The 23,809-nt window shown below is 40.5% G+C and overlaps 1 protein-coding gene across 3 annotated transcripts in view; it reads left to right on the top strand.

Annotated features, from left to right (window-relative positions):
* TSHR (thyroid stimulating hormone receptor) overlaps nucleotides 1-23,809 on the top strand; it is a 75,504-nt gene that overhangs the window by 48,831 nt on the left and 2,864 nt on the right. For all 3 annotated transcript variants that reach the window (XM_009895893.1, XM_009895892.1, XM_009895891.1), the window contains 2 exons: nucleotides 10,483-10,560; nucleotides 23,502-23,690. In XM_009895893.1, coding sequence (XP_009894195.1) covers nucleotides 10,483-10,560; nucleotides 23,502-23,690 — 267 coding nt within the window. The remainder of the gene's footprint in view (nucleotides 1-10,482; nucleotides 10,561-23,501; nucleotides 23,691-23,809) is intronic.

Raw genomic sequence — 23,809 nt, 5'->3', positions numbered from 1 at the left:
GGAAGCAATTCAGAGGAACCAGTCATTTGCACTAGAAATGAGAGATGGACATCACAAAAGCATGAAGCAAACATTTCAGCTTTGCCTTCTTATTGTAGTTTCTGGAAAACTAATACTTAGTGAGTGAATACCCTTTTTACACCATACCCCAAAATCATGTGCCTCAATCATTAACAGAGAAAAAATCTTAATTCCAGAGGCTCCATTCACTTTGGCAGAGCTTACTCTGGTCCTACAGAGGCTTGACTGAAGAATCTGGCTGGCAATATCATGAGTAAAGAGATTTCTTCATTGTGAGCTTTTAAATTAACCAGAGAGGCAGGAGGATAGATTATTCTCAGTACTTTATTTTAAATTGGGCTTGAATACTATAAGAATTCTACAAGAGCATCCTTCACAAGGTCCTACTCTTTCCAAACAGCTTTTTTTTTCCTTAACAGCTTTCTTAAATTTTGAAAAGGTTTGAGTTAAACTAAAGATCTGGGATAGGACTTATTTCACTGACATTAGTTCAGTTTGAACTTTCAGATGAGACAGAAATCGCAAGATGTATAATAGGGCAAAATGGATCCAGTATCTTGACTGAATCCCTCTAAACTGTATATGCAATAGTTAAAACCTTTCTAAGCCTTAGCCAATATATAAAGTGGGTTGGCTCTTCCATTTCTAATTTTCTGATGAAACACAGGATGGAGATGATTTTATAGGAATTTTTCTTTTTGCTTCCCTGATAGCGTGCAAGTGCTATTGCTTCTGGTCTCTTTGGAATTTTCCTTATTATTAAAGAACCAAGTGAAAATGTAGTTTTAGAAGATCTGGAGTCCTAAACATCTGCTTTATTGGACTGGGTGGAAGTAGGAAAGACTTACTCGGTTCTGCAGATACTGCTTGCAGAAAAAGTTTGTAATTAGTGTTCTTTAAGGGTATTTCGGTATTCTTTAAGGCCTCGAGGGTAGAGGACCTTACAGAGAGATCTGGATAGACTTGAGAGCTGGGCAATCACCAACCTTTTAACAAGACCAAGTGCTGGATTCTGCACCTTGGACAGGGTAATCCTGGTTATACACACAAACTGGGGGATGAAAGGCTGGAAAGCAGCCCTGCAGAAAGAGGCCATGCCCTGTCAGCCACAAGGGCCAACCATGTCCTGGAGTGCATCCAGCACAGCATCACTAGCCGGTCGAGGGAGGTGATTATCCCACTCTGCACTTCACTGGTGCGGCCCCACCTCCAGTACTGTGTGCAGTTTTGGGCGCTTCAGTCATGAGAGTGTGTCCAGAGGAGAGTGAGCAAGATGGTGAAAGGCCCGGAGGGCAAGACTTATGAGGAGCAGCTAAGGTCACTTGGTTTGTTCAGCTTGGACAAGAGAAGGCTGAGGGGTGACCTCATGGCAGTCTACAACTTCCTCAAGGGGGGCAGTGGAGGGGGAGGTGCTGATCTCCTCTCTCTGGTGATCAGCGATAGGACATGAGGAATGAAGCTGTGTCAGGGGAAGTTCAGACTGGACATCAGATAAAGGCTCTTCACTGAGAGGGTAGTCAGTCACTGGAATAGGCTCACCAGGGAACTGGTCACAGCACCGAGCCTGTCAGAGTTCAAGGAGCATCTGGACAACGCCCTTAGTCATATAGTTTAGGTTTATGTAAAATTAAAGGAGCAGGAAGTTGGACTCAATGATCCTTACGGGTCCCTTCCAACCCCAGATATTCTGTGATTTTATGATTTTAAGTGAATCTTTCCAGAGACTGGCTATGATGCACTAATTAAGCAAGTTAAAAGAACCCAAAATAACTAAACCCAGGTTTACTTTCAGGGCTTTATTTACCAGCAGTTAAAATTGTTTGTTACAACAGTTTTCTCCTAATTAAATCATATGACATTTACTTGGAGCAAAGCACTACTCCAGATTTACGAGGCAAACTAGGGAGCTGAATATCAGTGGCAAAGCCTTTATCTGTTTGATAAATTACATTGAAATTTCTAAACTAATTTTCTGAAGTAGTTTTGTTACCATATGCCAAGATAAGGTATAATTTTGCTAAGTGCAAGCTTGGAGATTTGTTGTTTCTAGCAGCAGCATTAAGTTAATGCAAAGGACAGATATTTTATTTTCTGTATTCTGACATTTCTAATTTGAACTCCTGTTTATCTACCACTGTACTGCGAAGTAAGTATCTCTCTTCCTCTGGGTCTGATCCAAGGTCCTTTGGACTTGATGAAACTAGGATTAAAAAAGAAAAGCTAAGAGAAAAAGACTGAGGGAAAGAAATTTTAATGGGTTTTGAATGATGACCTCAAGGAGCAAAACAAGTGAAAAAGGAAAACAATTGAAAACAATAATTCATTTTTGACAAATCATTCAAAGACTCCATTTCTACCCATAAACCAGAAGACAATTTGGGAATCTTGGAGGCTACCTTCTACCATGCAGTGTGCCTTTTGACCACTCTTGCAGTATTCAAAGACCTACATAATGCAATGAGGTCAAAATATTCAATGCAGACATAGGTGTGGAACCATGCATAAATAGTTTCCATTATCATACTGAAGGATGCCACTGCCTAATAAATCTCATTCAATAAGGATCTGTGTTTTATAGCAAACCACAGCATCGCTTTATATGTTTTATAAAGGCAGGGAGGTAAAGAACCAGGAATGAAGGGCCAAATGATACTTTTACTGAACGGTGTTCATCTGAAACTTGAATCCCTCGTTCTAACACATCATTAAGGTCCATGAACTGCATCACTCCTGCAGAATTCTGCAAAGTGGTGCTCCTGTACAAATGTTTATTTCTGTAAGGAAACTGGTGAGGAAAGAAGATTTTTTAAAAAAAAACATATTTCTAGTGAATGACAAAACATATTTGTGACGAGCTTTTACAGAGCTGTCTAAATTACTGAAATGGAAAGTGTACAATCTCAAAATCTAATTACAAAAATAAACTCCAGAAGAATATATTTACTTTGGTGCACACTCTCGGGGATCGCTTATAATACTTGGCTTAGTTCAGAGTCAAGATAAACAATGGTGTAGAAAAAACATACAAAGAATCCTTAATACTGCTCATTTACCAACACATCTCTTTTGCCTGTTCTCCCTTTCTTTAACCTTCATTTCATAATCCAACAGGATGCATAGATCCATTAACATGTAACGCGTCCAGAGCCCATTTAGTACTATAGTGGTTATACTTACTTAAATGTGTGGCCAACATATTATCTTTCTCCTTGTTTGTTAAGCCCTATTTTAAAATAAAAGTCGAAAGAAAGGAAACAGATACTATCAAATAATCCATAATTCCATAAACCAGTGAGGTATTCCAACTAGGAACTTTGGTAAATTTACTTGGTTTTTAACTAAGTGATCTTTTGGAAGAAAATTTTGCAAAACCTTCCTTTTTCCCTAATTTGGCTGTTAATTCTTACTCCATCACTCCTTGTGCTGATAAAATCGGTTGTGGGACTGCAGTAAAATCTTATCAGTGAAATAATCCAGTTAAAAAAAAAAAAAAAAAACACCACCAAGAAAGGGGTGTCCAGCTACAATATGTGGGATTGCATGAATGACCTTGGACTATGGAAGAAGAGAAATAGAAATCTTTTACACAGAAAAAAGAAAGCCACGGGGAACTATGTGTTAGTTAGTTGAAGTAACTGGTCAGCATTTTTCATTCATATGCTTTACTCCCAGAAGAAAATACACTTTTGGTAAAAATAAAATATTTTGCAAAAATATCTTTAGATCTTTCAGCATTTTTCAGTTTTTCATCTCAGTTGAAGATTTTTAATTTTTTGCATATGCAGGATTTTGTTGTTCTTTTGCCATCTCATGCTTTTCACGTTTGCTCTGTATCTTTGAAATAGTGTCCCTAAAGAGCTCCCAGAATGCCCTCAGTAATTTAACTTTTATACTTTTGTTTATTTTTAAGGAAGTTATCTCATATATGTGTGTTTTTCCTTTTTAGAGACTATAGCCATGGTATACTCTTCCGCTTTCTTGATCCTACAGAGTTGCTGAATACCCATACCTGGTGGTTGCTCTTATAAAACAGACTTAAGACTGCAACATTTTGAAACAGACAGCGCGTGCCACTCAAGCTGAAATCAAAAGTTGCTTTTCCTCATGCAGACCCTCTAACTTATCGCTTTATGAAGCATGCATTGATAATGTCTGAATACTCAGTATCTCTGTCATGCCCTGACATGACATTGTCTTGTTTTACACAGCCGTTGAAATGCCCTATTACTGTTTCATGTCCTCAGAAGATCCTGCTCAGCATACTGCAGTCATGTTATTTTCTGGTGGGGCTGAGATTTAATGCAATATTTTTCCCCACTCACCCCTGGATCTTGAGTCCATAGAGACTCGGTATTAGTCACTGGCATAGTTTACTGGTCTGATTTGATTTAAAAAAGAGGAGGGAAAGAAAAAAAAAAAGCTGCTTTTACTTATAGCACTATGAAACCATCAGCATATCCTGATCCAGATTCAGCATTTACTACTCCAGATTTCCTGAATACTTTGCATGGTGGTATTCACGTCTATCTGATTGCCTTCCACTAACTTTCCAAAATTACTATGATTCTACTGTCCCCACTGAGGATCGATAAGTAGGTCTAAGACTTCTTACATTTGTTTAAGAAGACTTAAACAAGTCTTCTTAAGACTTCCAACATTTGTTTAGACATGTGGGTGCCACTGGTGTGGTTTTCTTTTCTGCAGTGTATTTAAATTACATTCTATACCATTAAGCTATCAGTAACAACAAGATTAAGGACACTCTTAGAAGAAACTATACTTGCTATACATAAACTTTCATTGTCAAATTAGTATTTACCAAAGTCTTATTCTTTCCATTTAAAAGAGGTACCTATCAAAATAACAGGGCTTAAACAACTGAAACCAATTAGCATCAGGAAATTGTACATTCTGATGTGCCTGACTCATCTATGTGAAAACTGGCAGCTAACGCTGCAGCCCCTCCTTGGTAACACATGGTTATGAACTTCCCAAAAGTCTCTAGCTGGCTGTTTCTATTTGTAAGTCTGAAGATTTTTATGGTGTGTGTAAACTATTATATTTCAGGTTTATCACTTGCTATAGTGTTCAAATACCAGGGGAAAATATTTCAAAATTGGACAGGCAATTATCTGGTTGTATAATAATGTCTAGTTACTAAAACAGACCGGTTTTATTAGGTCAAGCAGGTTTTTGTGTCCTTCAAAACTACAACCTAGATCTTGAAATCTTGGATTAATTATTAGCTCTTGCTCTGGTTTTAATTTTTTTATTAGTTTTGCAGACAAAATCATGAAGAAATTTGCAAACTGAAGCAAATGCTCACAACAAAAGTGAGTAGGTTGTCATTAACAGAATATGAAAGTCAGTTCTCAGAAAACACAAATGTCAGGTGATACTAGAATGCCATATATTTCTATAGAATAAAAGCCCATTTCTAACAACAATAGCTGAGAAGATGAAGTAAGTTATTTTCCTCTGTAAGAAACAAGCCTTTAGGCATGGGTAATGTCCAGTGAATAACATGCCAGAAGTGTTACTCTGGCTTGGCTCCCTAAGACTTTGTGCTGTGTAACCCAGCCAAAGTGCATTTACTTCTCATTTCTCACTATGATCATCAATATAAGCTTATATCCAGTGAATGTTATAGAAAATTTGCCAATGAATTCAACTAGGACAGGATTAGAATCTTTACTTGATTTTTTTCCACACCAATAAACAATTGTTCTGACTTCATTATTTTTACAGCTAAACCCCAGTTCAGCTATCTGAATCTGAAAAACTATTCTGGCACAAAGATAAAATAGTGGCCTTCTGCACTTTTCTAATTCAATTAAATTATCTCCACATCCACCATCTCAAATGGTGTTTTTGTTACAGAACTTACAGTTAGGAAAGGTTTGACCTTTGTATCTGGGCATAGCTCACGGCAACTTCACGGGCACCCTTTAGGGACCCGCTACAACATTTAGATATACACAAGTCTATGGGGCCAGATGGGATCCACCTGAGAGTATGGAAGGAGCTGGAGGAAGTGCTCACCACGCCACTTTCCATCATTTATCAGCAGTCCTGGCTAACCAGGGAGGTCCCAGTTGACTGGAGGTTAGCAAATGCGATGCCCATCAACAAGAAGGGCCAGAAAGGAGGGTGGGGGAACTACAGGCCTGTCAGTCTGACCTCAGTGCCAGGGAAGGTTATGGAGCAGATCATCCGGAGTGCCATTATGCGGCACATGCAAGACAACCAGGTGATTAGGCCCAGTCAGCATGGGTTCATGAAAGGCAGGTCCTGCTTGACAAAGCTGATCTCCTACAACATGGTCACCCACTTAGCGGATGAGGGAAAGATTGTGGATGTTGTCTACCTAGACTTTAGTAAAGCTTTTGACAGTTTTCCACAGCATTCTCCTGAAAAAACTGGCTGCTCGTAGCTTGGATGGGTGTACCCTTTGCTGGGTGAAAAACCAGCTGGATGACCAGGCCCAAAGAGGTGAATGGATAGAAATCCAGTTGGTGGCTGGTCACAAGTGGTGTGGTCTTCCCAGGGATCTGTATTGGGGCCTGTTCTGTTTAATATCCTTATCAACAATCTGGATGATGGGATCGAGTGCACCCTGTAAGTTTACAGACAACACCAAATTGGGTGGGAACATTGATCTGCTTGAGGGTCGGAAGGCTCTACAGAGGGATCTGGACAGATGGGCTGAGGCCAATGGTATGAGGTTCAACAAGGCCAAGTGCCGGGTCCTGCACGTGGGTCACAACAACCCCATGCAGTGCTACAGGCTTAGGGAAGCGTGACTGGAAAGCTGCCTGGTGGAAAAGGATCTGGGGGTGTTGGTCAACAGTTGGCCGAATATGAGCTGTCAGTGTGGCAGGTGGCCAAGAAGGCCAATAGCATTCTGGCTCATATAGTGTGGCCAGCAGAAGTAACTGCTAGGGAAGTGACTGGTCCCCTGTACTCAGCACTGGTGAGGCTGCATCTCGAGTACTGTGTTCGGTTTTGGGCCCCTCACTATAGAAGGGATATTGAAGTTCCAGAGCACATCCAGAGAAGGGCAACAAAGCTGGCGAAGGATCTAGAGTGCAAATCTTATCAGGAGCAGCTGAGGGAACTGGGGTTGTTTAGCCTGGAGAAAAGGAGGCTGAGAGGAGACCTCATCGTTCCCTACAATGACCTGAAAGGAGGTTGTAGCTAGGTGGGTGTTGGTCTGTTCTCCAAAGTAACAAGGGATAGGACAAGAGGAAATGGCCTCAAGCTACGCCAGGGAGGTTTAGGACAGGTATTAGGAAAAATTTCTTCACAGAAAGGGTTGTCAAGCATTGGAACAGGCTGCCCAGGTAAGTAGCTGAATCGCCATCCCTGGAGGTATTTAAAAGACATGTAGATGTGGCACTTAGGGACATGGTTTAGTGGTGGTTTTGGTAGTGTTAGGTTGATGGTTGGACTCGATGATCTTAAAGGTCCCTTCCAACCTAGATGATTCATTTTTTTTCCTTCCTAGCTACATCACCTAGCTTTACGTAGCTACATTACCTAGCTTTAAAATGCTTATAATAGTTATACTACCAAACATACCTCTATGCTTGAGGTATTACTGCCTGCATCAGTAGTATCAAATTCTTTCTGCTTTCATTTAATTTCTTTAATAGTTCTGGTCTGGGCATCTTGTAATTTCTGTGCCAACTGCACTCTGAAATTTTAAGAAATTTTAAAGATAATTGTGTTTAAATTCTGAGCAATGTCACCTGGCTTCACTTGGCAATATCGTTGGTTTTCTCCTATTTCTCTCTTTTGCTGCTGATTACATCATTGGGAATTTTCTCCAAATTTTCTTTTATCTACCCTGTGAAACATGACTTCCACAAGGTTGTCTGTCTGTAGTCTGCCGAAGTTTCTATGCTTTAGTTGGACCGGGGACCACATCCTTTTCTCTTGAGCAATGCTTTATGGTCATCATCTGCAGTCATCTTATTTTTCTTCATTCTTGCAAGGCCTCCACCAGCCCTATGCCCTTGATCGTGAAATGTGAAGCAATCCTGATACTTGTAGTTGTTGGGCCTCTGTCACCCACTGTTGTCATACTTTTGTTACTATGAGTTCCTCTTCCTGATTTTGCTAAACCTGAGCTGCCTATAATTCTGCAGTCTGTGGACCTTGTTGTTGCTCCTAGACTGCAACCTCATGCTTTAATCTGTAGTTTGCTACTGGGACCATTAGACTTTACCTTTTCCACTATACAGAAAATTTATAAAATTTGTAAAAGGGATAGTCACAGGTAATATGAGTCTTTTCTGCCTTGGCACTGTGGTCCTTCAGGGCCTTTGTAACACTGATTGTTTTGCCATTATTTCATCAAGGGGAACATACGTTCCCCTTGACTTTTCTGTGTTCTCCTCCTTAATGGGCTGCATTGCATTTCTGCCCTGAAGCACAGTCCTCCAGCTGTGCCATCCCCTTTCTGCCTTGGTTCAGACTTCTCTCAGAGGTCCTTTCTCATCATAGTACAGAAACAAAATGTTTGGACTGTTTTGTCTCCTTGCTTATGTAGTGCCTCTCAGCCAACAGAGCTAGATGCTCCTCCATCTTCCTCCAGGGACTACTATATTTGGTAAATTATACTTAATCCCTTCACAAGATTTCAATTTCCATCTAAATTAAATTAAAAAGCATGACTAGGTTTGATGCCTGCAAGCTGTTTATCTTGTAAACATTGTGACAGATGTTGATTGAACTAAGTAAAAACACCACCTAGGGGGTTTAATTGCTGGCATAGGGAAAGAATTATCACAGTAGTACCCACGTGTACATATATATATATACACGCACACATATATATATGTATGTATGTATATATCACAACCTAATTTTCAGTCTCTTTTCATTGCTCAGCTAATTCAACATATTCTGTCTGTGTGTTTAGATCTAGCTACTTATAACTGCAGCCCTCCTCCCTCCTGGCTAACCAGGAGGAACCACCTCGTCAAGGAAATTAATGTGCCTATTGTGTTTTGTGAAGTACTTTTTAGCTGGACAATTGTTCCAAACCCACATTTTTAATCTAACTCTATGTCAAATATAACAAACTAATACACACAAGCTGACACTGAATGTATAAAAATAATGTGGGTTTTTTTTCCATGTCATCACATTCTGTGTATATCTGCTTTTCACAGAAGGTCATAAAATGTGCTCAGTGCTGTTTGTCCACTGTGAGTCTGGCAGAAAAGCAGGATGCTTCTGCTGTTGCTGCAGGTTTTTTAATTTACGCTTTCCCTTTGAACACCTGCAATTGTGGAACTACTGAGGCCAATGATTTCTCCAAAGTCTTTCCACAAACCCCATAAATTCTATTAGGCCATTGAGAACAAAAGCCTCAGACAGAAACGCATAGCCTCTCTAAAGCAATTTGGAACTTGACTGAATTACCTGCAATAATTATCCATGTATTTTTAAGTTTCTCAAATGATAGTTTGAGACCGTGATAAATAGGAATCCAGCTAAAAATATATCAAGGTTCATTCTAGATCACTCTTCTAAATTTAAAAACACAGAACTGAATTTAACATTGATTGATTGATTGTTCCACTTGGGTTATGTTAATTTTTTGAATGTTCAGTAGCCTTGCATTGCCTGTCTTTAATCATGCACCTTCAACTCAACTCTGTAAATTCCCTACTTCCTGATTCCATGCTTTCCGACACGTCAGTTGCCAGAGTGATGGGAATTAATGTTGGTCCTTGATTACATCAATCATGTAATGATAGGAGAAATTCCATATTTCAGGATCGTGTTGGCTACTCAGGAAATTGTTCCCAGTTTCCCAAGACTTCAGAATTATTTTTTTTTCACATAAGTTTTATATTCTTTTTTCCTTTAGATTTATTCTCCTTTTCACTGCCTCTCTTGCTCTTCTTACATCTAAACTTCATTCTTAACTGTTGACTCCCATAGGGAGGGCTCCACATGGCTACGGAGATTTTAAAGCATTTAAAACTTTTATTATCAAACTCAAAACAAGGAGGGAATTATTTTCATGTTTGTTCATGATGTGTTTCTGTAACTATCATGTAATTCCCCATACCTCATTCTGATGGAAGCAAAACAACCTATTTCACCTTATCCTCACACTTATTTACCTGAAGATACAGTGCGTGTGCGTATGTCTTCATGTGTATGAGAGAGAGAGAAAAAAAGAATTTGGAGCAAAGGTAATTTATTTTGCCAAGTTATTTATTTATTATTTGTTGAGGAATTTAATTTATTTTCAGAATGCCACACCTGTATCCCTGGCTATACAGAAAATGAAGTAACTGATTATGCTTCGATATGTTGTTGGGATAGGATGGCCCTTATACATACTGCTTTTGCAAATCTGTTTAGGCAAGTAAACTGAAGATCTTCTTCTTTAAGCTATGGATAACTATTTCCAAACCACTGTTTTATTTGTTTCTGCAGCTATCTGCACAAGAACAAATACCTAGAAGTTATCAATGACGACGCATTTCTGGGAGTGCACAGTGGACCAACTCTACTGTGAGTAGGAGAAAATGAAATAGAGAAAGCTTTAAAAATAATAATATTTTAAGTTGCACTTTCTTTCCAACCATTATTAGCAGCACAGCAGCAGGGATGGGAATGGCATGTTTACAAAAAGAATATCAGCAACAAAACTTGTGCTTTAGGGAACTGATTTAAGAAATGTTTGCATCTTACATTAGAAATACTGTTCCTACCAATTTTTCTTCTGAAAGTTTCTGTACTACAATCTGTCTTATGAGCATACAGTTGTAGCACAATTGTATACAAACTAAGGACTCTAGTAGCACACATGTAAAGGAAGTTGAAACAGATGAAAAAATAATTTTAGACAGAATAAAGTTACTTCTGGTGCTGCCTTTTCTTCTTGCTCATGTAACTTGGCTTCCAGTCTGATTTTACAGTCCTCTAAAGAACTCTTCACTAAAATTATGAATAGCAGTACAGAATGAAACAAAAAACTTTAAGTTTAAGAACTTTAAGACGAATCAAATTCCCAGCATGTACCGTTGTGCATAGGACTGATCACAGGGAGGACTGAAGTGCTGGAAGTGGGATTCCCTCCCCCAGTGCAAAACCAGATGGCGCCGGCAGTACTCACTCTGCATAAGAATCAGTTTTACTTTCTGCTCTTCAGGAAAACAGCATATTTATATCAGAATAATGGTGTACTGTTCACAGAAGGAATTCTCATAGCTAGCTATAATAAAGAAAAGGTGCATTATTTTTCTCCCAAAATCTTTCCAGCTCCAGAAAATCAGGCTAGCTACCAGCAACGTAATCTACAGTAGACGTTGTACTGGTGTTGTGTTAAAGGGGCAAAGTAGTTTTGGCAGAAAATAAACCCCCTTGCGTTCTAACACTCCTCACCGAGGTGGGAGGCAAGGTGCAGCTAGGTTTAAATTTTGAGTGATGCCCAATTCACCACTATCAGTCCAGGCGCGTTTAATATATTAAACTGTTACGGTTCTGGATACACTAATAGCACACTGCACCTTCAGCCCAGTTGTGCTCATGAACTAACACGGCCTCGATTCGGTCGCGTTCAATGAGAAAACCCAAACGACTCGCTGCCTACACAGTGCAGTTTATTTAAACAACAGATACACAAGTTCTTTTGGATTGCCGGTGATAGTGACTGTCTGCAAAGCACACATGAATACTAAAGATGCTAGCAATATAGCTCAGTTAACAAAAGCGCTAACTTATAAAACTACTCTATATAGAGATTTCTAAGTTTCCCGGGGAAGCACTTGGTATAGCCAAGTGTTCGAATCTTACCCACAAGTGTCCTTATGGAGGGGGAAGAGAAACTCAGCCTGTCGACTGGTCCCAGAAGTCCACGATGGTGTCTTCCCTCTCATCCCCCTTTTCTTGGACTACTTTTATACTATTTGTTATCTTCAAGGTGGAGTCTGAGTGACTCTAGTCATAAATACTTTCATTATGATTGGTGTAAAATTTTCTCGCCTCACATTTAAAGGTATAGTTTACGAAAAGTTCAGGGCGCAGACTCAAGGAGGAGTGGTCGCACCTTGGAGGTGGGTAGTTTTTGGGATGGAGGTGTGTTTTGGTATTATAATGACATTATAATGAGCAAAGTTCACTAAAGGACAGCATTTTGTCAAAAAAAGTGACGGATTGTTGGCTCAGGGTAACAGGTAAGCAGTTTATCAGTTCTGTAAGACCTTCAAGGACTCTATTTGGTCCCCAAGTCCCCGGTTTATCACAGGGTTTTAGCCACAGTGTCTCCACTCTGTTCCATCCTTCGCACTGTTTTTCTTCTGTGGTGCCATCTCGTTCCCATGTCTGCTGGATTATCACAGGGTTTAGCCTTGGAGTCTCCACTCCACTCCCCGTGTTGCTTTGCAAGCAGTATCGTACAGGGAATTGCAGATGTAGCGTATTCTTCACATACCAGCTGCGGCTGTATCTTACCCTAGAAGCCTTTTGATTTTATACCTTTCCTTAACGTGTGACCAATGCTGTATTATCGATCATTTTTAGTAATCGCTCCACAATTGGTCATGACTTTATGCTAAGAAGAGTGGTGTTCCTGCTGTGCAAAGCTGCAACAGACCTTTGATGGCAAGGTCGTCATCAAATCTCTGGTTCTCTCTGTCTCCTGCATCTCAAGTCAGATGCATTGCAAGGCCTGTGTGTGAATGGCAGCCTGTCTTCTGCTTTAGTCATCTACATTACTTTGTCTTGTGGGGTGAAGAGGAAAGATCTGGCTGAGAGCCCATCTTTCAGGGGCACATCGTTCCTCCACACCACTCTCTACCACAAGGTTCACTGGTGTTATTAGCAGAGTCCTTGGGAACAGGCTCCGAGACCAGTACTAGGGAGTAGCACGTTTTCCTTTCGCTGGCTTGAGGGGAGAGAGAAGCACAGACCATTCATGGAGTCATACTTCTGAAGCAAATACCTTAAATAATTGGACATTGGAGGGGCAGTCCACAATAACCAGTCATTCCAACAACAAATCATGCCAAACGACTCCTGTCACACTGGAGTGGCATTTTATCTGTTTTCTAAAGTCATCTTCACTTTCTCAGTGGCACCTGATGCATGACCAGCTACCCCGTTTCGGAGCAGCTCAGAAAGATGGAGTTGGGAAGCACCAATGCAGTTATCCTCACAACGACAAGCAGACCAGCTCTTCTTCCCCTTCCCTCAGCAAAAAGCTGCTGCAGGACTACCTAGGTCATTAGGGATAACGTTGTGTCACAACCTTCTCACCCAGCACTTCTCTCCAGAGGGTCTGCAAAGGGAGGAAACTAGTCCAGGCCTCTTCATTTGAAGTTGCAAAGTCCATGGGATGGAGGTGTGTATTGAGAAGAATAGGTAAAAGCAGTAACACACTTCACTGTGTCCCTCAAGATACTGTCAAGGACTAACGCGCCTTTTCTTTTTTTTCCTCTTATCACTGAATCACCTGAGGGATAAGCCTCAGTGTGCCATGAGTGACCAGATCCCAAGACAGCAGTGAGAAGGTAGTTTTTTCTGACCTTGTCTTAAAAGTTATACATTCTGGAGAAGAAAAGCACAGTCAAGGCCCTGGTCCACCATCAGGAGGAGAACTGGCCAAATGGCAGAGCAAAAGAGGGTCTTTGGAAGCAGAAGGCAATAAAACAGGAAGAAAACCTGAAAAAGCTCACAAAGGGGCTGTTAAACCTCCTGCTCAGGGAGCCTTTGTGGTGGCTGTTGCTCCTCTTCCTCCCTGCTAGTTGGATCACCTTCATTTCCACTGTTCCTGCTTTCAGGAGGGCTCAGGCCAGCCACCCCTGAACTAGGACAGTCATTGTCAGAGAACTGCGACAGAGGCTGTGTTGGTGCTGACTAAGCCTTTTTTATCAGTATTTGGCTAATACAGTCTTTTTCTTAATATTGCACATGGCACCAGAGAAGCCCTTTCTCATTTTCTTCATTTTTCAGTTGACGTAACGTTACCTGGACACCATATTTCCATTACAGTAGTACTTTGTCACAATAAATACACCATCTCAAAGCACGGTGCACTCTCCTGTTATGTTTGGGGTCTCCTACGGCTCACTGCACACCTTCCCTCTGAGGCTACAGGTGGCACGATGGGTTCCAAAGCTCCTTAATAGGGATGGCACAAGACAAAACACTTGGGGATCTTAAGTTTAAGGGAGGTGAGAGCTTGCAGCAGCACAGATTTTTGACTCCTGGAGTTATTGTGGGTATTTAAAGCACAAGTGTGGTTGTTATGCTAGACAGGTGAACAAGTAATGACATGCTGTAAAGGGCTGTGGGGTAACCATATGCTAATAAGTTGCCAGGTAAGTTCACTCTGCAAGGGCTAGCTTTGGGGTGTGTGAGCTACACAAAACCTCTTGGTTTAGGGCCTAGAGATGACCTCCTAGGACAGGCATATGTAACTGTAAAGAACTTCTTTCTCACTCTATGTTTTCACATTAGATTTCTCAAATGACTTGAAATTTTTCTGATCTTCTATAATCGCTGTGCTAGCCCAGCTGCCATTGATCCTCGATCTCAGGACATGTTTTACGTTTGCAGTCTAAACAGCCAGCTACCCATCTCCCATTATAACGATATACCTCCATGGCTAATAATAGTCGTAGTAGTATTTATAATTAAAGAGAGATGTGGTACTATAGTGATGTTACAGAGATAGGCATTGCTTCTCAAAGGCAAAAGGCATAAAATGGCACGTAAGCAACAATAAATCAAGAGCGATTGAAAACGTCAGAGTATTTCACTTCACGATGCTTTGATTTGCTAGTCCTAAGCTAAAGATCTTGGGAAGGTGTCATGGTTTAACCTTGGCCTACAGCCCAGCTCCATGCAGCCCCTTGCTCACCCCCTGCACCCAGTGGGATTGGGGAGAGAAATGGAAGGGTAAAAGTGAGAAAACTCATGGGTTGAGATAAAGACAGTTTAATAATTAAAAGAAGGACGGGCAAAAAAAAAACAGCAAAGAAAGGGGGGAAAAGACAAACCAAACCCAAGAAAAATAAGTGATGCAACAAAAACAATTGCTCACCACCAACTGACCGATGCCCAGCCAGTCCCCGAGCAACGGCAGCCCTGGCAAACTTCCACCCAGTTTTTATTGCTGAGCATGACGTGATATGGGCTGGGACACCCTTTTGGTCAGTTGGGTCAGCTGTTCCGGCTGCGTCCCCTCCCAGCGCCTTGTGCACCCCCAGCCTGCTCGCTGGCAGGGCGGTGTGAGAAGCAGAAAAGGCCTTGATGCTGTGTAAGCAGTTTAGTTAGTGCTCAGCAATTCCTAAAAATCCCTGTGTTATCAACACTGTTTTTATTCACAAATCCAAAACTTAGCGCCATGTTATTAATTTTCCATTTAATTTCAATGTAATTTTAAAGCAGCTTTAGGGACTTCTATTATCCATGAATAACCAGGAATTATTTGGCATGTGTGATGTAGGAAAGGTTTGTTACAAAGCGAGACATCTTCCAGCGGCAATTTAGAGCAGAATCCTTCCGTCTGAACAGATCTCTTAGTTGACCTTCAGGAACTAGAACTATTTTAACAGGAACAAAATAGTTTCTGAAACTCCCACATATGCTCTGCCTTAAGAAGGCTGACATTCAATGAAAATTGAGCGGAATCTTATTATTTATTGTTGTGTCATGTCGATGGCCATTAACATCTCCCATAGGAGACAGAAATGTGCTTGCAATTGGTGCGTTACTACATGCACCCCACTATACCATCAAGACTAATATTAATGAGTTAACTATAGACAGATCAGAGATTTGATAACTTGCATAATAGCCTGAGAAGTCTGACTAATACAGCCTTTCCATATCCCCCTTGGGTAGTGTGAACAACTTGTCTTATTTTAATAAAAAAATTGTTAAGTCATTTTTGGTTAAAGCATCTAGCTGTTGTTAGCTGGCATGTTAATTTGTGGACATTGGATCTTCCTCAAAAATAAAGTTCTACTTACAATACTGTTTTCTCTTGAAAATTAACTCTATGGAAAACACTTGCCAGAAGATAAATATTCCTTTTTCTGAAGCAACGAATGGCATTGCTTATAGTGGGAGCAGTATAAAAGAAAAAAGAAAAAAAGGAACATTTCTGGAGCTCAAAAAAGAGACCCTGTCTTGCCTCCCTACCAAGCTAGCAGAATTCATCGTCTCTGGAGTTCCCTTTATGCACTCTTGAAGTGAGATAAGAATTTACAGTTGATGGAACATCTGCCCCACAGATCCATCATTTACAGGTGGGGTTTTTTTCCGATCAGGATTTCAGCAGCAACAGCAACTTAAAGGCTGAAATACTGATCTTGGGTCCACCCTAATGGGGCAATTTTCTTCCAGTTTGGCTTTAAAGAAAACCAATAAGAACGATTTATCTACAAAGAATTGTGCTTGGCTATCTGCATGTCGTGTGAGTTTGGCCACGCTCTCAGACCACCTAGTTAGGTAGTATATTTAAGTAGGTATTAAACAGTTAGGTTGTTGGGGTTTTTTTCTAAATTTGCAATTTAAATTAGCAGAGGAAGCAGGGAGTGTGATCGCTGAATAGAGGAGAACAGATGCCAATAATTCCGATTCCTTTGTCACTGCTGTATATTCAGGTATATGTGGATGTATACATAGATTGCTTGCTGCCTTTAGAAAACTAGTTTAACAGTATGACAGTACATTGCTCTTCACCTGAAAATGAAATCTTGGTTAGGATTCAGCAACTCAGTGTACCCGATTTACTAAATGCACAAATAAGAGCTGCTGCCTGGAGCACAAGTACAGTAAAGTACAACAAAAATACAATCAGGCTCATTATTCAATTAGCTTTTGCAAAACATACAGTCCAAATTCAAAACATCACTAAGTGTTGCACAAGATACACGTGAGTAATTAATTATCTTCAGAAAGTAGAAGTGCTCTTTAAAGCATCATTTCCCAATCTAGGAATGGGTCCTACCTTAGGAGGTTCTGTTCTGTTCCTGCCACTGGGCACAATCATGTATTCGAGCAACAGGAGCACTGTGCATTCTCCTAATCAAACAATGCAAATTTGTAGAATTAAAGAATCTTTCAGTAGATAGAAATAATACCTGTAGTCTAAGACCATCTACTACATATTTTATGCTTTTTAAACTATTGTAGTACTGCAGTACTAAGAAATCTGTATACGATTAGGTAAAAATTCCCAATGGTACTATGGTGCATTCGATCTCATTTTCTCAACTATCTATCTCTTAAATTCTCATTATTACTTGATTTCATACTACAATTGCATGTTTCCAACTGTGAAAAAGATTATTGACAAAAGCTATTATCCCTTACATCTAGTTCTGAACTGCTGACTTCATAAAAATGAAGAATTAGACCAAAAAATAATAACACAGAAAAAAACCCAACAAACCTGTGCAGCTAAATATCCGTTTAACACTTGTACCATACATACAGTTGGTTCAGAAAACAGTATCTCTTAAATCATAAGCTATGTTTCATTCCCACATTCATTTGAAGCTCTCCAATGTGTCTGCAACTTTCAATCTAATGTGTGAATTCCACGTAAGGTAAGCAACAGCTGAGATGTCACATGAGATCTATAAAAAAAGCATGTGAGAAAAAACCAAAATGGCTAACAAGTCACAATGTGAAAAATGGTTGAGTGCAGTTTGGTTGCTGTTATGCTCCACAGTGCAGTGCTCTACACTACCACAGACAGACCACTTCCAGTACCCGAGCAAGCTCTAGACCACAGCTATTTAAATGCTAAAGTCTGGTCTGGCTCTAGGCTAGAAGTGAATTTTGCTAGCGCTTTACCATAATCCCGAACATTTGACATCTCCCACAAGGAGTGTGGCTGTGCGGGTTCCATATCAGCCTTTGTGGGGGTTTGTCAAAGGCCTTGTAGAAATTTCGGGAGACTCTGAGCAGATCTCAACCACAACACACCACAGGTTTGTAAGGCAGGACTTATGTTTAGAAAAGCCCTTTACATGCTCACTTCCCCCAGATACATCCTATCGGTTGGTGGCTCATTTGCTGCCTTCCCACAGGGGGCTAAGTTGGAGGTCACACACCACTTTGACCAATTCTATTACTTCCTCCTTGAGCTGCTTCAGAACTTTTTGGTGAAAACAAGTCCTTGTGGCTCATTATCATTCATTTTATCAGTCTCCTGCCTAACTTCTTTTATAGTCACTTCAATTTGACACAGATCTTGACAAGTCTAGCAGATCTCTCGCCCATTCTCTAGTGTTTGACAGCTATAGCTTAGCAGTAGTAGCAAGACAGCCTTCTGTGCAATGTAAACATTGCTGTGTTTAAACAACATCTTAGTTATCAATATTATTAGATATTAATGAAGCTGACATAACTGCAGTCTGTTCCCATTTTTCTGAGCAGCCCAAAATCAAGACTGATCGTACAATGACACAGAACAAAGAAATTATTTTGGAAAATGTGTCATCTGTATGAATGCAGACACAGATACTATAGTCTGGCAACCTCCACATACTTGGACCCACACTGCTGCAAAGATTAGTAGCTATTACTTAAAACCTTTTCAATCCTATGCTTTCTCATTTGAAGACAGCTGCTATGCTGCTTGAAGTAGATTGTGAATCTGAATAGATAATTGTCAAGACTGGATTTGTAAGGCAAAAAAATCCCTGTCAATCCCACACTTTCTTCTGGCCAGCTGACACAGTTTCTCGATAATAAAGTGCGAGCCTAGGTAGGGTAACTAAGAAGTTATCTTCCACGGGGAGACAAATTATCACCAGACTTGCAGGAGGCTTTTCCATTTGCAATAGCAGTGATACAATCTTGGTGGCAGACACCATACCAGCATTTTAGGGACTTCCCAAACTGGCAGCTTCCAAACTTCTGAGCCGTTGTGCTTATATGGCCCATGGATGGGACCAACCATCTACTGTTAGCCCTGCAACAGTATTAATCCTCAGTCAACTAAATCTTCAAGGCAGCTGTGCCTGTAGCTTCTCCCCAAGCACCCCAGTTTAAAACCGGCGGAGTTTCTGAAAATAGGAACTGCAATACCTAACTGCTTAAATACACACCCATATACACATACATAAAAGACTCCAAAGGATTCAGTAAGATAGAACAGAAATGATGTAGTCTTATAACCAATTCTTCCAAGCCCTTTCTTCTCACTGAGTGGATCTTTCTTTCGGACTTTTGTTATCGCTTTATAACACTCTTTGACTTGCCACAGATTTTGCACGTTGCTCCCTGGGAAATTGTTTCCACCACCTGAGCCCCGGGCTGGCTGCTCCCTTCTGCTTGCAGCTTTCTGGGAGCTGCAGCTCCTTCCCCTACACGCCCAGGGCCCCGGAGAAGCTCCCCTCCGCAGCTGGTTCCAAGGCACAAGCCCTTGTCCCCCAGGATGCTCCTCCCGACCCAGTCATTTCTGATGGGAACGTGACACAACTGTGGAAAAAAAAACCCAAACAAAACCAAAAAAAAAACAAAACACCAAAAATGGATATTGTCCTGTTACCTTGATATTTGGCCTGCACAATGGACCATGGCACTGACTTTCACAATTTAATGATGCAATTTTGTGAAAAGATTATACTTTTTCTCATTTTTAAGTTGCTTGCCTCACGTTGCTAGGTACCCCGAAACTCATCTCACAAGAGTGAATAATCATTCCCAATCCCCTTCTTTACAATATGGATGGCATATATAGTCTCCTACTATTTCCAGTCTTAGCTTTTCCCAAGAGAAAAGTCCTTACCTACTCCTTATTTCTTCGGGTATAAACAATTTGATACTTTTAATCATCCTTGCTGTAGCTTTCTGTGCTCTTATATTCTGCATATAGTATTTCTAGAACTGCGTATCGTATTTATGATGCAGTCATATTAGATTTACAAAGTGAAGTTTTTCTATTTTCTATTTCGTCCCTAAAAATTCTTAGCATTCTATTTCCCTTCAACATTACTAAATAGCACTGACCTGACATTTGCAGAGAGGACTTCAAGATCTTTCCAGAGTGATAGGTAAATTAAACCCCATTGTCATCCCTACACAGTTAAGATTGCTTTTTCCTAAATGCACTTTACATCCATCCATATTGAATCAGGTCAATTATCTTACTGCTCAATCACTTAGTATTGCAGGATCCTTCTGCTTCTTTAGACAATCAGCTTTAGTTTTCACTACCTTGTATTATTTTGTGTCTGAAACAAGCTTTGTTGCCACTACTCTCATTCTCTGTGGACCTCTGCTGCAATGATGGGTATACTCAGTATACACAGTGATGTGTATACCAGTTAATTTTTCCATTCCTTCTCTACCATGAAAACTTATAATCTGTTCCCAGGCTTTTCCCCAACTCTTTTATTTTTTTAGTTAACCCAGGGGAGCCATTCCCCTTGTCACGTAACAGATGAGTTACCTCAACAGCCCTTCATATCTGATTTTGTCAAGGCTTTTCAAAAATCCCAATTCATTGTATAAACAGGATCATCTTTCTCCATATGCTTCTGCCAGAACATCCTCAAAGAACTCCTAAGAGTTTGTGAGGTGTCATTTCCCCTCCAAAAAGTCTTAGCACCTCCCATCACATAGCATTTAACCATGTTCCCTTCCTGCAGTAGCTGCCACCACCATGAGGACTTGATGGAGACCCATGGGGGTTGCTGAAAGGCCAGCCTTGTCTTAGCAAGATCTTGTGTGAGATCTAGTTTACCAAGACATTTTGCTACAGAAGGAGAGCTCTATAAAATGAGGAAATTCATGAAAAATAAAAAGGAGCAGGCCACTAAGTTGACTAAGGGACTGGAGCATCTGTCATAGCAGGATAGGCTGAGAGAGTTGGAAATGTTTAGTCTGGAGAAGAGAAGAGTCAATGGAATCTTATCAATGTGTATAAAAACTTGAGGTGGGGGGTGCAGAACTGGGAAGACAGAGCCAGGTTCTCCTGAGTGGTGTCCAGTGACAGGACAAGAGGCAACAGGCACAAACTGAAATACAGGACGGTGCATTTCAAGATAAGAAAAATCTTCTTTACTGTGAGGGTGGTCAAATGCTGAAACACGTTGCCTGGAGAGGCTGTGAAGTCTCAAATCCTGGAGATACTGAGAAGTCAACAGGACACAGCTCTGAGCAACCTACTCCAGGTGACCCAGCTTTGACCAGGTCAAACTGGATGATCTGGAAGCTCAACTATTTTGTGATTCTTTAAAGGATAAAATGATAGCAGGCAGCAATCAGAATCTTCTCAGAGCCAATTCAGGAGCTTGGTAGAAACATATACTACCTATCAAAAAGGACTCCAGAAGAACAAAAAAGAGCTTTATGTGGTTGAAATCAACTAGTTGTGGCATATTCAAATATGTATGATAGGAAAGAAGCTATTAGAAGTAAGAAAGTTCCCCTACAGAAAGGGGAAGCAGTTTCTAACTCAATTTAAAACCAAATACAAGCAAATAATAATAATAATAAAAAAAAAAGCAGAGCAAAACAAAGTGGTTTTGAAGTAATTTGTTTAAAGCATAAAATTAGTAGTAATTTTCTTTTAGGTGAAAGAAACCAGCCAGTGGGTGAAAGCTGTAGAGGGATAAGAACAGCACACTTGGGAAACAATGCCTAGAATCATAGAATCGTCTAGATTGGAAGGGACCTTTAAGATCATCGAGTCCAACCATCAACCTAACACTGCCAAACCCACCACTAAACCACGTCCCTAAGCACCAAATCTATACGTCTTTTAAATACCTCCAGGGATGGTGATTCAACCACTTCCCTGCGCAGCCCGTTCCAATGCTTGGCAACCTTTTCTGTGAAGAAGTTCTTCCTAATATCCATCATAAACCTCCCTGGCGTAGCTTGAGGCCATTTCCTCTTGTCCTGTCCCTTGTTACTTGGGAGACGAGAACAACACCTACCTCACTACAACCTCCTTTTGGGTAGTTCTAGAGAGTGATGAGGTCTCTCAGCCTCCTTTTCTCTAGTTCCCTCAGCCGCTCCTCATAAGACTTGTACTCTAGACCCGTCACCAGATTCATTGCCCTTTTTTGGACACGCTCTGGAACCTCAATATCCCTCCTGTAGTGAGCAGCCCAAAACTGAACACAGTACCTGATGTGCAGCCTCATCAGTGCTGAATACAGAGGTACAATTACTTCCCCAGCCCACACTATTCTTGATACAAGCCAGGATACTGTTGGCCTTCTGGGCCACCTGGGCACACTGATGGCTCATATTCAGCCAACTGTCAACCAACACCCCCAGATCCTTTTCCACCAGGCAGCTTTCCAGCCACTCTTCCCCAAGCCTGTAGCACTGCAAGGGGTCATTGTGACCCACGTGCAGGACCTGGCACTTGGCCTTGTTGAACCTCATACCATTGGCCTCAGTCCATCAATTCAGCCTGTCCAGATCCCTCTGTAGATCCTTCCTACCCTCAAGCAGATCATCACTCCCACCCAACTTGGTGTCATCTGCAAACTTACTGAGGGTGCACTTGATGCCCTGATCCAAATCATTGATAAGGATATTAAACAGAACAGGCCCCAATACAGATCCCTGGGAAGACCACACCACTTGTGACCAGCCACCAACTGGATTTCAATCCATTCACCACAACTCTTTGTTCTGGTGAATAGAAAAAAAACTAAATTATTTATTATTTATTACTAGGTGTTCATGATGAAAGTTCTCAAACAACGTTGCTACACTAGAACATTTTTTACAGGTTTACTTTTTACAGAGTATAACTCTGAGAAAATATCTTGACTTCAAGTGTCAGTAGAAGAGGTTTTGGGACAAAGCAAAAAATGAGTGGAAAACACTAGCAGGCCAGATGACATTCACCTGGCAGTTCTAAAGGAAATCCACCTTCCCCACGAACTGTGCAAAGTATCTGCTTAGGTGGACTTAGTACCAGAGAAATAGAAAGCAGAAAACATAATACTAGTTTTTCTGAGAGTTTCAGGATGGACTGAGATAGAAGATTTCAAATGCAATTTATGAAAACATCATTGTTTTAGTAATTACAATGCTTTCTATTGAAGTATCCCAATAGGTTACAATGAGCCTAAAGAGATCTAAAGGAAAATAGATCTTCCAATGGAATATGTGATTTCTTTAAAGAATTTTAAAAACCTTGATTTGTCTTATGCATTTGTATCTGGTTGGCTTTAAAGGTGTAATTTTAAAAAGTCCTGATATTTCTTTATTATCCACATTCTGCACTATGAGACATTAGAGACAAGAACTTTAAACACAGAGAAAATCACAGGAGGAATTTGTGTCCTACTTGAATTTGAATGGCAACAGAACCTAGCAAAGTGATATGAAATCCTCACTTCCTCTGGATTTGATTTTTGCTGTAGAACTCTCTGAAACTCCTAAATTACTGTGAGAATCTGAAAAAATTCTGATCCAGTCACTGGATATTCTGACATTTGTCATCTTCTTCCTTTACCTAGGGATGTGTCCAGAACAGCTGTTGCTAACCTTCCAGCCAAAGGATTGGAAAGCCTTAAAGAACTAATGGCCAAAAATACATGGACTTTGAAGAAATTACCAGCTGTAAAGGTATTTCTTCAGCTAATGCGAGCTGACCTATCGTATCCAAGTCACTGCTGTGCTTTCAAGAGCTGGAAAAAAAACAGCGGGTGAGTTTCACTCACTCACATTCAATTTTAAAGTATGAAAGTGTAGACAACATTTTAGTATTAATATAAAATTACATCTATTGGCATTTTTGTGAACATTTTTTTCTAGGTATATAGGA

The sequence above is a fragment of the Charadrius vociferus genome, unplaced genomic scaffold (genome assembly GCF_000708025.1).
Source record: "Charadrius vociferus isolate BGI_N301 unplaced genomic scaffold, ASM70802v2 scaffold102, whole genome shotgun sequence".
Taxonomy (NCBI): Eukaryota; Metazoa; Chordata; class Aves; order Charadriiformes; family Charadriidae; genus Charadrius; species Charadrius vociferus.
Note: the sequence above shows the minus strand (reverse complement) of the source record. Positions and strands in the feature narration are given on the sequence as shown.